The sequence below is a fragment of the Micromys minutus genome (assembly GCF_963924665.1).
Source record: "Micromys minutus genome assembly, chromosome: 3".
NCBI lineage: Eukaryota > Metazoa > Chordata > Mammalia > Rodentia > Muridae > Micromys > Micromys minutus.
In genome coordinates this window covers 20665540-20681342 of record NC_137972.1, presented here as the reverse complement: position 1 = coordinate 20681342, position 15803 = coordinate 20665540, and the positions used below count along the sequence as shown (strand labels likewise).

The following is a 15803-nucleotide window of genomic DNA, read 5'->3' as shown; positions in this document are numbered from 1 at the left end:
AGCCAGGCTGGAGGAAGCTGGGACAAGCTCCACCTCTAGCTCTACTCTGTAGCCCCCACCCTCCCTCCCCGCCAGCCCCTCTCTCACTGAGACTAGAGAAAGCCCTCCCAAATAGTTCTCCGGCCACCCAACGATCAGTCTCCCTTCTTGAGAAATCAGACCCAATTCATACAGAGCAAATCTTCCCAAGGCCGGCTTCAACACAGCCCTCACCAAATGGCAAACCCACTTTCTCTCCCTGAGGCGAATGCCGGGTAAACTTTCTTCTATCCTTAAATACAGACACGACAGCCCGCTGCTCTCTTTTTCTCTCTCCACTCTCTCCCAACGCTACACTAGGGTCTGTTTGATTCGAAGGCTGGGAGAGTTGGGTTTTACATCGTCTAGATTCCACCTCTCAGATTTCTTTGAGCAACGCGTCAGGATCAGGGGAGACGGGGTAAATTGGTTCAGAAAGTTCGGGCTGTTCAGAAAACAGAACCGACTGTAAAGCTCTCCGGTACAACTGACGTTTAGGGCAGTGTGCTTAAATATTTCCTCGGCCGCTGGTTTGTAGTAGAAAGACATCCCTTTACTGTAACGCAGGTTTGCCACCGCACTCCTTAACCAGCAGGATTTCCAGCCTCAGACTCTGCGGCTAACACCCACCCCTACAGTCTCCCTTCCCCTCCCCCAGCAGGTCCCCGCCCCCAACCTCTTCACACTCATAAACAAGTCCCGGCTCAGGGGCTCCAGCTCACTAGCTAGCAAGCAGCCTGCTCTGGCTGGGACCGCGTCCTAGAGCAGCCTCCACTGAGACTCTCAACCTGCTACCCGCCGGCCGCCAGAGGTCGGGGTCAATCTGGTGGGTGCTTCCCAGACCTGGAATACGTGAGCCTCGATTCCAATTCTCGTCTGCGACCTCTCTAATCAACTGTGCCCACACCATTCGGTGCTGGAGTCCCAAGTAAGGCGCATCTGAACGCTGCGGAAGAACGCCAAAATTGCGCAAAGCAGTAGCGCCTCTTGGATGCACACCCACTCACTCCTGAACGCGACAAGGAAAGAGGTCCTCCCCCCCCCAACCCCCTCCCATTCCACACCTTCAAGGGTGCCAAATTTTATTTGAAGTTTCCACCACTGTGCAGAGCTCCGTGGTGGCAACAGGAAACAGTCCAGTGCGCTGTGGGTTCTAACTCTGACCTAACTCTGGGGGTCTCTGAAGCTCCCAGCCTTCCTATACCACCTCTTGGGGCGGGGGTGGGGACCCTAAAAAGGACTCTGAAAAACTGGTACCAAACCCCTACTGATGGCCCCGCCCCGGTACCCACCGTTCCCTGGCGGGGTCCCAGACCCGCAGGCTGAGCTTTAGCTCCCACATCTGCGCGAAGACCCAGGGTGGGGAGACATTGGATTGGCGCTGGCCAGAGTAGCCCGGAGCTAGGGACCGTCTCCGAGAAAAAGGTTTATGTGGGACAACAACGCAGGTACGCACTGTTGGGCTTAGAGTCCCAACTCCCCCAACCTGCGATGTGACTGTGAGGGTCCTGAGATTTGCATCCCCTCCCCCAGCCCACGCCCTGCCGGCCTGTGTGGTGGGGTTGTCGAAGGCTGCCGGGTGGCCAGCCGGGTGCAGGAAGCAAGCCGGGATCCTGGCCTCTTCCAAGCCCCATTTTTGTCTGCTACCCGCTTTTGTTATAGGATGGGCGGGAGTCTTCTGGGTGAACCAGATAGGGGGGTTGGAGGTGTGTATGCATGAGGTGGAGTGGGGTGGTGGCGTGCAGAATCCCTTTCTTGCCTTTTCGTGGTCCCCATTTTCCCTCGCCTTCACCTCCTTTCCTGCCCAATGAAGGTTTCTTAAATCTGATCACTTTCCCAGACTGAGGGAGGTTTCTTGAGCAGCCAGGGGACCAGAGGAAAGAGGAGGAGGAGGAGAGCCATATCCACGCGCGCACAGTGTGCATGCATGTGAGAGGAGAGTGGTGGTAATTGCGCCTAGGCCTGGGCAGTTTCTATAGCTCAAACTTTGGGGAAGACACAAGAACCGAAAAGTTAAGAGCGTGGTGTTGCGCGATGGGGGTGGGGCTGGGTGCAGAATTGCCCCCTCACGCGGATCCCCAGGAAAATCTCCCCCCCACGCGACTCCCCCATTCCCTCCAGGACCTGCCCACCCAACGTGCCCGCCACCTCCCCTTACCGTGGCAGAAGTAACCATGGCATCCGTGTGACTATTTCCAGGGACGTCGACATGAAGAGAAAGATGGACTGGAGTTCGGTCATTCAGTCTCGCCCACCCCTGCCGCAGCCACTACCCAGCGGTGGGAAGAAAAAACGAGAGGAAGAAAGAAAGAGGGAAGAAAGTTGCACTGGGCTATCTCTCGGGGCGGTGCGCGGAGCTGCTGGGTAAGGAGAGGAGCCTTCAACTCTGAGTCCCGTGAACATAATCTGCGCGGTTATAACCAGCCAACCCGGCCAGATGGCTCCGCGCTCAGCGCCTTAACCCCTTCGGCGCCAAGCCACTCGCCCCCGAGCCCCGCCCGCAGTGACTTGCAGGCCCGCGCCCCTGGCACTTTGTGGAGTTCGCTCTTGGGACCCACGGGAAGACCTAGTCATTGCTCTTCGTCCACTTCAAAGGAAAACAAACGAACGAACAAACAACAAATAAGCCCTCTCAAAATAGCCTATTCTTCAGTAACTCCTCGTTTGACCTTCCCAGTTAGAGATGGAGAGGAGGAGCCGACGAAAACATCCGATTTATCATTATATTTTACACGTTAGTATCTTCGATCTGTCTTATTCTTGATTTTTTTTTCTTTTAATGTTCTTTCCTCCCTTCCTTTCTTCTTTTTTTATTTGACCAGGCAGGAGGCCTTTCTTGCCCCCTTGATTCAGGAGAGCTTTAACCTCAACCTTAAACTCTGCCTCCAATCCTCAGCTCTGGATCTCCCCCTACCCCCTAACAACCCCTCCCCCAGCACCCCCTCCCAACAACAGGAATCTGCCCGTGAACAGTTGCCTGCCCTCGAACTCCCCAGCCTAAGGCACAGTTCAGGCTATCTAGGGAGGTTAAGTTGCTGAGGCACCCTGCGAACAAGCGACGGAGGGAGGGGTGGTTTGCATGTGCGCGGCGTGTGTGTGAAAGAAAAGGAGAGGTATGAGTCAAAGCCCTCCTTTTTACACACTCCCTAACTTCTCTACCCCCTCCTTTCAAGGTAGGACCCGGCCCTGGAGCTGATCATTTGCCCAGCACTCACCGCCCTGTACAAAAACAATTTGCCCAGAAGAAAAGCTATACACCTCTCCCCGAAAGTAGCGATGCTCTCTTCCACAGCCGCTAGACTCATTCGAGGAAGAGATCCCAGGGTGGAGGCAGGGGTCTTATTTGTAGATAATTTTAGCTATTCATTAGACCCCCACTTGACCCGAGGTCGCTCGCTCAGAATTTACAAGGGTCAGGGAATCTAGATTTTGCTCAACTGCAGTGCAAGAAAAATGAAGGGGGAGGTGGGGGATCCTAGTGGTAAGAGGAAATGGAGAGCCAGAAAGTAGTAGAGTATTGCTCCTTCATTCCCTCCCTCATTCTTGCAAGGTGGAACTCAAGTCCAAGTGTTCCCCCCCCTCCCCCATCTCAGTCACTATCCAAGTTGCCTCTTGTCAGGACATTTGACACACACACTAGGAGAGGCGACTTAATAGTCTACCTCTTCCTTGCCTTCTAATAGAGTCTGTTAAACAACTCACAGTGTAGTTTAGCAAGGTCCCAGGTTCAAAACCTGAAAATTCCTTGGAGATGTTATGGGTTTGGTCCACACCCAGGAGTGCCAGAATTGCACTCACAGGTTAAGGCCAAGAGAAGCTGCGGGGTGAAGGGAAGCCAGAGAGGATGGAGAGTCAGAGTGGGGGGGGGGGGCTGCATACTAGATAGATTGTACCTGCCTCATCATTATCCTGGCTGACGGGGGCTGCCACATCGAAAATGGCCTGCAGCACCCACAGAGGACCAAGGACGTCACCTCCAACGGTCCCTCAGAAGGGCTGGGTTCTCCTTCAAAGGTTTCCCTCCTGCCAAAATATCTTCTTCTACCTTCGGATCCGATCCGGCTGCAGAGTTTCCCCCTTCACCCTGCCACACAGCACTTTGGAGGTTTGGCTTGGGCGTGCTCTGTGAGGTTCTGGTTTTCTCGCGGTCTTCTGGCCCGCCCCTGCCCTCCCCCACTTCCCGCACTTGCCCCCCGCCCCCCCTCCGGCTCCCTGCCCTCCCCCTTCCCGCCAGTCTCTCTGCCAGAGGAGTTCTAGGGGCTCATTTCTCAAGCTCCTGGTCCCGGGGCTCTACAGACTGCAACCAAAGAGGTGCTTGATTCATTCCCCGGGAAGGAAGGAACGGGTTAAACACACGTGTGGGCTGCTCCGCCGCCGGCTGCTCCCCGGTCACTGGCGGTCTGGAGGGAGGAGGGGTCTAAGAGGGGCAAGCTTAAATATGAACAGTCAGAAGAAAAGGCAGCAGAGTTCGAGACTCCGATTTGTTCTGCAGATGCGGTGCTCTGGCTGGCCGCCTCCCTTTGCCAGACCTGGGCGACGTCAGGAAGAGTGCATTGTTTCCAACTCAAGGGTGCAGGAGGGTCTGTCTCTGCCTGCAATCAACAGGCCTTGTAATATGAGAGGTGACACCTTAATCTTGCCAAATATGTGCGGTGTCTTTGGGGGGAGGGCGGAGAATGGGGAAAGAAGAGGGGGACGGGGAGAGCTAAGGATGCACTTTTGTGGGAGAACTGATCCACCTGCCCCCCCCCACCTCCAGCCCCCACTCCCAACCCGTGGAGAGCGCTTGTCCCTTTCTTTATGTAAGACCTGACTAAGGACTTTCTTCTTCTCCTTCCTTGTTCTTTCCACTGAAGGGCTAAAAGTCCCCCGCTTCCTTCAGGAGACTCGAAAGGCATTTTGGATTTCTAGGAGCCCAGAAGTCAAAGAAAGATGCCGGGCAGAAAAAAGAGGCAGAAAGGTACACTTGTTTACAGACTGATAAAAGAATGTCCGAGTTATGGCAACTTCTAGGCAAACGCAAGCTTCTAAGTAGAGTTTTTAGTTTTTGGAGAAAGACTGGAGCTAAGAGCCGAATGTACATGTAGCTAGAGTTACTAGCATACGGGACAGCAAACGATGGAATGCGTACACTCCGTAGAAAGCAGTGCCTTCTGTTAACTAAGTCGTGGTCTCTTTGGGTCAACGGACTTGATTTTTCTCCCTGTAATGTCTGAGGTCCTGATTCTTGAAAGCAGTCTGTGAGAGCAGAAACCAGGGTCAGCTTTTTGAAAGCCCTGTTTAAACTCTCTCCTAAGGCAAATTCCTAGAGCTTGCCTTTGGCCTACCCTTATCTTTTGTCATAGCGCCACACTGTGGCAGAAACTCCAAACAGAAACAAAAGGAGAAGGTGGAAAAGGGTCTTGGGAAAACTGCATTTACTTCTGTCTTAGTTCTGTGGACCGCTGTATGTCTACCTGGGGTGGAAAGGGTCCTTGTGCAGTATTAGTGTGCATACAGTAGTACTGACCTAGGAAATGAGAAAACCTGTGCTGTTTGACCTGTATGACAAAGGGAAGCTTCATTATGCAGTTAGCCTTGGCTCACAGAGCTACGTAGACTTCATGGTGTTTCTTTTATTCGCCTTAGTATAAATAGTGAACCTTAGCTGATCCGAAGGTATCTCTGATTGCCTCTGTTGCTGGGGAGCGCTGAGGCTGAATAGCCACAGTCCTTTTGCATGCTTTTGCTCGCATCTCCCCATCGACGAGTCATCCAGACGATGAAGCCAGAAAGTCTACAGTTCTAAAACGAAGTATAGGCCAAAGGTGTCTGCAGTAAAAATAGGAACTTAGGGTCAGGGGTACTAGTTGCACTGTGTCATCTTGGCTCCCCATGACAAATGTGTTAAGCACACAGGCTAGCCTGCCAGTTAGCAGTGATTTCCAAATTCCTGGAGCATATATAAGACATTATTTAGGGGAATCATTTGCTCCCTCCCAAATGAGATTATTTGTCCCTGGAAAATGGCTGATGTGTCTATACTTACTTAGTAAAGTTAGCTCTCTTTAAAATGTCTGCTGTCCCAGGAAAACATATCTTGGCTCCAAGGATCAGCTTAGATCTAATAGGGATATTAGAAGCAGTATTCTGGAGAGATGGCTCATCAGTTAAGAGCACTGGCTGCTGTTTCAGAGGAAGCTGGGTTCAATTCCCAGTACCCACATGGCAGCTCACAATTGTCTGTAACTCTAGTTCCAGATGACTCAACACCTTCATACAGATGTGCATGCAGGCAAAACACCAATGCATATAGAATAAATAAATCAGTCATAGTCTAATATCTTTATTGAAAAGGGTCAGTTTTGTAGAATGACAAACCTGAGTTTTGAGATACTCTTTCAACCTTCAAGATGTGTGCTCAATCAGGTTTCTTAGCTGATCAACCCCCATCCAGAATTGGAGAAGTAGTACCAATGTCCCAGGCACTACAGAGGGACTAAGTAAATCCAGTCATTTGAAACTTACAGCATAGCACGGCACAATGCAAGCCCCAGACTCAGAGCTCACAGTTTACACGGACACCTTGGTCACCCTAGTAGGCAGTGATTCTGATCTTTAGAAAGAAAAGCATTTATTATTTGGGTGGGTTCCATCTATATTTTCTTAAAATGATTCTCTCTTTGTGTGTATGAGTGTGTGTGTGTGTGTGTGTGTGTGTGTGTGTGTGCGTGCATGTGCACATATGCTTGTGTTTGTGTTCTTACAACACAAGTAAGAAATGAGCAAAACTAAGTAGTGGACATTATAACTTATTTAACCCCCTAATGTGTACTTCATGAAAGACAAAGACAAAGAGTTTTTTTGTTTTGTTTTTTTGAAATCATATCTTATTCATTCCCCATCTCTGAGGCAGAATCACCCCCTCACACGAGAGGAAATTCCAGCATATCCATCCACTGTTAACAGATTGCCTAGTGGATTACTGCCCTGTTGTTATCGCTAATTATGTTCTTGGGCTGATCCTGAACAACACAATGCATTTCATAGAGCAACAATGAATCAACTCATTTTGTGAAATAGAACGCATATTTATAATTAGGCTTTAAAAAATTACCCCTAATGATAGAGTGAAGGTGTGTATGACTGCCACACAGGTGGATCTCGGAGTCACAATAAACTCTCCTGCTTTGCCAGTCATGACACGAATCCCTAACCACCCTATAAATTAGCTTTATGCTGTACCAAACTCCACTCATAAAAAAAATGACATTAAGGTTTCCTAGGTAACTAATGCATTTCCAAAGGGAATAGGTCTCAGGAGACAAAGAAGGCAGGGAAAAGAGTGGGGGAGGGGAAGAAAAAGTTTTAAAAAAAAGCATTAGATTAGACCCATGTGACATAAACAGAATATTTCACGGGGTGAAACCATAAAGTTTTACTGCGCGCATTTGACATAGATATGGCGTTGCCATCAATTCCATCTTTGGGCAATAAAATACCCCATAGACTGTCCCCTTATTACGTATGCCAGTGTTTCCCTTTGCAGATTCAGTTACACAGACCGAGGAACCTGGAGTCTTCAGTTCAACTGCTGAGCTGTATCCACTATGAGCCAGCTAACCTGAGCCTGCCTTTCCACCCATGTATTGCTGTACTGAGATGTCACCAAATGTCAAGATGAAAGGGAGAAGTGAGGTTCATTTAGATGTTTTCAAACATACACATACTTTTCATCTCTATAGACTCAGACTCCAAGAACTTTGGGGCAACTGTCATAGAAGCAGCGACACTTCACTCATATAGGAAGCAATGGCTTTTTAAGCATGCTCATTTGTGAGTAATATAGTTCCCCAGGCCTTTGGTGACGATATCTACAGTGGGGAGTCACTGGGGTGTTTGATACATCTTTATCCAAGCTTTTATAGGTTCTGTGTTCATTGTTCACTTGGGAGTTGAGGATCACTTTGGAAATAGCCCCGTGGCTGTGTCCGTGAGGGCGATTCCGATTCCAGGGAGGTTTAACTGGGGTGGGGTGGACAAAGATCTGTTAGGAAGCACCATTTTTCAGGCTAAGGTTGCAGACTAAAAAGGGGCCTGGCAGAAGTGAGTGGACACTGGCATTTATTAGCCCGGGCTTCTTGATTGCACACACAATATAAGCAGCACCTCACACCCATACAAATAGGAAAGCCCTGCCAGGAGGGACTGGTATTTTATCAGAAGCCAAAACAAACCCTGCTTTCTTAAGCTGCTTTTGTTAGGTGTTTTGGCACAGCAGCAAGAAAAGTAATTACTAGACTGTCCCATGTAGAGTTTCTATTACAAACTTCCTTTTTGATTTGTTTTTATTTGTGGGCATATGTGTGTTTCTCTATGTGTGCCACCTGCAAGCAAGTACCGTTGAAGGCCAGAGGAATACAATATAGAACCCACAGAAGCAGCTTGTCAGGGATCAAGGTTGTCTGGGAGTCTGGGAGAAGGTAGGTAATAGAGGCTGTGAGCAAGATTTCATCTAGTCTATCTATGGACCACTTAGGTTAACATGTCTTACTCCAGGATAGTGGCTTGTCATATAGGAGAACTGTGATCTCTCTGTGAAGGTTACTGTTCATGACAGCTTAGGTAAGAGAGCTTTCACAGGCATGCTAGACCAAGCCTTTGGTGCCAGGGTTCTAAGGAAATTTATCTAAGAGGTTAGGCCATTGGCTTTGCTCCAGTGGTTGAAAAGACATTTAAATCAAAACTCCTTGCATTTGCAGAATCGAGATACGGAGGGAGAAAGTGGTTGAGCCCTGAGACTGCAATAATTCATACGTGAATGCCTACCCAGACATTATGGAATTTGAACCTGAACCCGTGGACAGTAGACGGTTAGCGACACTGGTTTCATTTGAATCCCGACCAGAAGCAAGTGGTCACTCATACAAATGCTTGTCCATCTAGCACAGACACAGGCTTAAACGTCGCCACTGAGACCTGCCGGTGGGTGAGCTTCAAAATCTGGGGCTGCTTTAAGATAATAACCACACAATTTTAATGTCATCTCCTTATCAAATCCTCTTCTCTGCCTCCAAAACAGAATGAGAAGCTTCTTCAGGTTCTTCCCAATCCTTAAGAGCTCTCCCACAAGCAGCTTGCGGAATCAAGTCCCCAAACTGGAAATTAGACCCTCTGATGTGGATCTACAATGGTAGTTGTCTCTTCGCCCGTGTTCACCACCCATAGGATCCTAGAGACAGGTTGAAAGTAAAGCAAACAAGAGAGACAAGCAGCAGAATTGGAAATGTACAGCTTTCTCCACATAGCCACTGACAAATCAAAAGCAATGAGTTTGGCCCAGAGCTAGCAGGGAGTCTGTGGTTAATGACAATGGAATCAGACCTGGCAAAGGATCACAAGATGACACACTGGTCCACACCCCTTATCTCAAGCTGGAAAACAGAGACTGGCTGCCATGTGGAACCAGCATATGAATGGCTTGCATTCTTTTGGAGCTGGAAGGTGCCTGAGAGTTTCCTAGTCAAGTCGTTCATTTCACAAAGGGAGCCATCATGGCACAGGGAAAGGAAGGGACTTGCCTGAGAGCACACAGAAAATCAGACTCATCAGTGAGTGTGTGGTACCCATTGTGACTAATGGCCAAACTTAAAAAAAAAAAAAAAAAAAAACAGTAGGTAGACAGCAAGGTTAAAGCAGGGTCTGGAAGGGTTTTAATCCTAGGGCGGTTAGATGATAGCTTTGTCTTAGTGATAGTAACATAAGGTTGGTTCTTTATGAAGATAGCACTTTACAATGGTCTTTCCTCATTTTTAGGGATATAAAAATCTTTAGTGGATGCCTGAAACCTCAAAGTGTGTGTGTGTGTGTGTGTGTGTGTGTGTGTGTGTGTGTGTGTGTGTGTTGTTGCTGTTGTTGTTATCTATGCATATGACAAAATTTAACATGTAAATAAAATGCCAAAAAACTAACAACTAATAACAAAACAGAACAATCACAGCAGCATGTTGTTGTAAAAGCTATTTTAAATGTACAAGTTTTATATTTCTGGAATTTTCCATCTAAGATGTTCAGATTCTTGTTGGTCATGGGTAATGACAGCAGCGAACAGCAGAACCCTAGATAAGTTGGGCTCTCTCCCCTGGATAATCTCTGTTTAATTGTTGACAGTTGTTGTAGATGACCTAACAGGACTTCTGTCTAAAAACCTTTCACCATTTCCTTTTTGCTCCTTCATCTTCTTCTTTGTATATTAAAAAGTGACCAAATGATTCCTGTTACTAAAGGAATACTTGGCAACATTTTTAGTTTTATTTTTCCAACAGAAGCTGTCAGATCAACAAGATCTCCAGGATAGGGCTGGTGGAGAGGGGAGCGCTAGGGAGCCTATATTAAGTGAGGTCAAAGATGATGTCTCTGACACACAGAATTCTCCTAAAGAGAACCACTCACTGCCTCCATGACTCTTGAGTTGTTCCCTATCCCTGGGTGATTTTGGGCATAAAACTGCCTTGAAGTGAGACCATGTACAGGATTCGGGGTTAGTTGGATAGCTGGTCAGTCAAGATGCCTCCTTAGTGTGAGAATCACATGCTTGTATCCAGTGCCTTCAGTATGTGGGTACTTTCTCAAAGTCTGTCATTGATACAATGTAAAATTATTTTGGGCTGTGTGTGGATAAACATTTTAAAATTTAATAGTGATATTTACATTGTGTTAATGCATCAAATCTATTTCTGGAGATATAAAACTTTCCTTAAGTACTTTTATTGGGAAACTTAACTTCTGGCTATGTAGGCCAATTTGTCATATGCAAAGCTTTCCTTCAAGACTATCTTTAAAAGCTGGGAAAATACTTTAAAAATCATTTGAAGGTTCCATTATGACCTGACTGAGGAAACTCTGGAAGACCAAATCATCAACATTTAAAAACTATTTCCCAGGACTTGAGGGTGAAGGTAATCAGACTGTGTAAAAGGGCAGACATTTCAAACAAGCCAGACACAGAATATCTTTCATCTTTGTGTTGTGGTGAAGGGTTTTGGGTTTCTAGTTTAAGAGTAAGCCACGGTTGGGATGAGAAGTGGGAGAAAGTTACAGATGATGAAGAAAAAGAAAATTCCCAGTCATATTTGAGATCTCAACAACCTCTTTAGTGAATGAGAACAAAAAAAGTTTAAAATGTCAGTAAAGAGAAAGATGGTCCTCTAAGCAATACCATGGAACGTCACACTAGTATGTGCAAGATACACACTCTGAATTTATCACAACAAGCTGTGTGCTGGGCGCAGATCATATTCCAATAAATTCAAAGAAAGAATTAAAATTAAGCTAGGAATCCATAAGACGAAGAAAGACCAACAAGCTCTTGGGTATTAATATATAGAAAATGTTCTTAGCAATAATGAGGAAAAACTATAAATCCTCAGAATAGGGGGAGTGGATTTCAAAGATATTATGCTCAGTCAAAGATGCTTTGAAGAAAATATTTTGTCTGATTCCCCACTTTAAAAAAAAACTACATTTAAAAAATTATGTGCATGTATGTTTGCCTGTATGTGGGTATATGTGTATGGAAGTGCAGGTTCCATGGAGACCAGAAAAGGACATCAGATCTTTTGACTCTAGCATTTGCAGAAGGATGTGAGGTTCCTGGAGTGGGTGCTGGAAATTGAACTTAAGTCTTATGAAAGCAGAACATGCTCTTAACCCCTGAACCTTCTTTCCAGTTCCCCTATTTGATTCTTAGAATGTTCTAGAGTAGCCAGCCAGCAGGAAGAATCTGTTGTATGGTTACCTCCGCAGTGGGAGCAGTGAGAGCTGACTGGAAAGAGGTAATAAGGAGTTTCCTGGAATGATAGCAGCTTAGATTACAGTGCACACATTTGTCAAAAGAGTCAATGTTCATCTAAGGTTTATACCATTTATTTTATGTACATGTTGTATCTAATGAGAAATATCCATTAAACAATATTGAATTCAACTTAATTAAATGCAAGAAACAATATTTAAAGAAAAAACTCCTGGTGGCCTTTATTTATTCTGAAGTTCATCAAAGAACTGAGATGAGCTGGTGAGCAGAGGGATGGATAGATATGAGACATGGAAGAAAGCAAGCATTGTAAAATTCAGATTGTGGAGTCGGGTCCGAGAATACGACCGTTCAGCCTAATCTTGCCTTCTCCCTACATCTGGAAGCCCCGTAATTAAGAGCTGAATGAAGATGAGAGCATTTTGAAATAACTGGACAGCAGCCAAAGCATTGTGAATGTGAGGGACAGGATCCCTGGAAAGCGAGGTGAAGGAAGAAGCAGGCTCAGCCTCGCTGCACTTGCCCCTATGAGGCACAGGTGGATTTGTAAGTGGTGGCTGGGAAATATGACTGCCATGCGCTTGAACAGTCTTTTTGGCTTCAGAGATGGAAACTGGACTTAAGATTTAAACAATGGTTCTTAGTACTGAGTATTAAAAGCTCCCCCCCCCACCCACTTAGTGCCAGGAAGGAAATAAAGCAGAAACACCTTTATAAGGAGAGAAATTCAGGTATTAAACATCTCAATCCAAAGGAAAACTTTTATCAGACTGATGGCATCATAAAGGCAAAAGAAAAATTTTATTGTTAAAGAAGAACAAAGTACTTCAAATGATTTGTACAGTTTTATCTATGTAATCTACACTCTTCAGTTGTGAATTATTAAGGAATGGGTCTAAATTATCAAGGATCCAAAAAAATATATATCATATAACAAAAATAATATTAAGGATACTCACATATCGAACTCACTACACACAGACTTTAAAATAATTTAGTGTGTTGAAAATAGGTGAACAGCAAGATGTAGAGTTTAACAAGGATAGTAACATATTTTTAAAATCAAATGTGTAAAAAAATACAAAAATAATTAAAAATGTGTTTGTCATGGATTTGGCCTACATAATAATCCATTATGTTATTTTTGTTGCCTAATTATATGAGAATCCCACATGTAAGATAGTGAGGGTTCCTGTCCCCAGTTGGTTCTGATTGGTGAATAAAGTTCATAGCAGTCAATGGCTGAGCAGGCAGGACTTTAGGATTCATGGGCAAGGAGACCAGGAGAAGAAGAAAGATAGAGCTGGAATGCTGGGGGAAGTGCAGGACAGAGAGATAGCCAACACGTAAGAGCCAGGGAAGAGCTGTCTCAGGAGGACCCTCCTGATTGGGTCTAGGACAACAAAGATGGGATATAGATTTTAGGAAGTAATAACTCAGGAGTATCTGAGCAGAGGTATTAGCCACATGGAGGTTTAGCAGGCCCAGCCATTGAGCTGATTAAAGCATATTAAATATAAAGCTCCCCCCCGTGTGTGTGTGTGTGTGTGTGTGTGTGTGTGTGTGTATACATATGTGGGTTTTTCATTCAATAATCTGGAACACTGGGGCCGGTATTGAGGAACTCATGCCTGTGCCGATTAGAGCAGATTAATCAACTATAGCTACATGTGCTATTCAGCTTTCTGTCTCTCTAACATTTGGTCTGTGATGAGCTAGCCGATTCCAGCAGAGGTGTGTGGCTGAAGAAAATGGCTTACTTCAAGAAACAGTGAAGAAAGAATGAAGAGGGAGTTAAGGTCTCCCATCAGTCCTCACTTCCTAAAGACATCACCGTCTTCCACTATCACCATTCTTAGAACCCACTCTAATGTGTGTATTTTTAGGGAAAACATTTATCCAAACAGTAACAAAATATTGCTGAAAAGTCCAACAGAAATTAAGCATTCAGATTGTACTGTGACAGAAAGTAAGTATCAGTAGAAAAAAGGTCAGTAGAAAATATCTAGGCACATAAAGGACATAAAAATAATGGTGAATACAGAAGAGAGCAGAAAACATAATACACCAAACAAAGACTAACATACAACACACGTATAGGTGGCGTCCCGCCAGGAGAAGAGATGTGAGTCAAAAGAGATCACATCAGAGTGTTAGAAATCTAATGGAAGACAGCAATAGACATACCCAAGAAATTAAGCTAAACTGGGTGTGTATAACTAAAAGGAAAAGCACCTCCCCCAACCCCTGGTAAATTGTGGCAAATCCATTGTAAAGAAAAATAGAAAGAAAAAGTCATCCAAGGTAAAATAAACCTTATATTCAGTTCCAGCCAGAAGATAGGGAGGCAAAACAACAAGGGAGCAGTAAAAATATAGCTGGCAATCTCAAATCTTTTGTCCAGTAAAAAATATTCTTCAAAATGGCCAAAATAAAGTTTCTTTCCAACTACTGAAATTTGAGGAGTTCGGGGTTGAAGGAAGAATGTGCAGTAATGGAATGTTAGTGGCAGTTGCTCTGGCATGGGGAAAGAGGTCTCCTATGAAAGATGGAGATGAGGATGAAGTGACACAGCAATATGACACTTAAGTATGAGGAAAACATGGCTGTGTATTAGCAACAGGGCTGGGCCTCGGGGGGCTGAAATTACTGTAACTGGACAAAAGGTAAACGAGCTGTGAGTGGGTGAAGGATCCAGACATCCTTGCGTTCTTTGGGAAGGGAGAAAAACACCTGTACACCTTAGACTCTAAACACTGGAGAAGCTCAGTGGTTAGGAACACTTGCTGCTCTTGCAGAGATCCCAGGCTCAGGTCACAGCACCCATTTGGAAGCCCACTGTAAACCAGGCTTCAGAGGGTACCTAAGAACGCTTGTGGACTGTGCACACAGAAACACTGAAGACAAAACACTCACACAAACAAAATAAGAAAAAAATAAGTAAACTTTTCTTAAAAATTTGAGTTTAAATGCTATCCTTATGACAACCACAGATTCACTTGTAGGAGGAGTGTTTAATATGCCGACTCAGAGGATTAATTCCAAAGAATTCTAGAAAAGAGATAAAGGAGAACCTATTACAGATGAGACAATCCAAATACATTCATTATCAATATAGTTGTTAATACATAAAATGAATACAATGAAATAAATAAATCTAGATAATTGACCAAAAAGTGTTGTATAGGAACTGCATTAAAAACCTGTATAACTTCAAGACATTAATCCAAAAGATGGTAGCCCTATAAAACTAGATATAATAGTCAGTCAAGACTAGAAATAAGAAGAGAGAATGTAGAAAAAACACTCATACCCCTGATGTTATGTGTTTATTGACAGAGAATATAACAGAAAGAACAAAACACAGGAAAAAGAAAGAGAAACTAAAAAACAAACAACAACAACAAAAAACAAAAAGCCTACCTCAAACCAGCAAAACAACCCCGAAATACATCATAGTATGTAAAACTTTAATACCAGTTTTCCCAAAACTCACAGATCAAATGAACAACGCCAAAAAAAAAAAAAAAAAAAAAAAAAAAGCCAACAAATTTTTGAAAGATTTGCACAATGTGGCAAATCAAATCAGCTTACTGGCGGCATATTTTTAACATCCTGCAACTGCTCTGTGTGGAACAGAAGTGAGCTAGCTCTAGCTCAGCTCCCTGTGAGGGAGTCCTAAGCATCTGGAGACATTTGAAGGGTTAGATGATAGGCTTAGGAAGAAGCACTTTCTCTCTCAGGGCTGTATGAGTGTACAAGAGGAATGCATCCACTTGCAACCAGGAAGTGAGCCTTCGCCAGAACCTACCCATGGAAATATGGAAAAATACATTCCTGTTATAAGTAACCTAGTTTATGATGTGCTGTTATGGTCATTTATCATGAGTGACTGTCCTCTGAGCAACATGACTGCCATCTTGGGGAAGTCAGCTATGCCTCCCTTGGGAAAGAGTATTCCAGACTTGTTCATAGTGTATTCCTTCTCACAGAG

At 45.0% G+C, this 15803-nt stretch overlaps 1 protein-coding gene across 2 annotated transcripts in view; it reads right to left on the bottom strand.

Moving 5' to 3' along the window:
* Positions 1–3950, bottom strand: part of NTF3 (neurotrophin 3) — a gene marked incomplete at both ends in the record, with an annotated part of 65921 nt that extends 61971 nt beyond the window's left edge. The window contains one exon of one of the 2 annotated variants that reach the window (XM_080914718.1): positions 3912–3950. In XM_080914718.1, the coding sequence (XP_080770844.1) occupies positions 3912–3950 (39 nt within the window). Of the gene's footprint in view, positions 1–2176; positions 2270–3911 lie in introns of those variants that run through there. The other variant, XM_080914719.1, reaches the window with a different exon arrangement.
* Positions 3951–15803: the final 11853 nt, after the last annotated feature.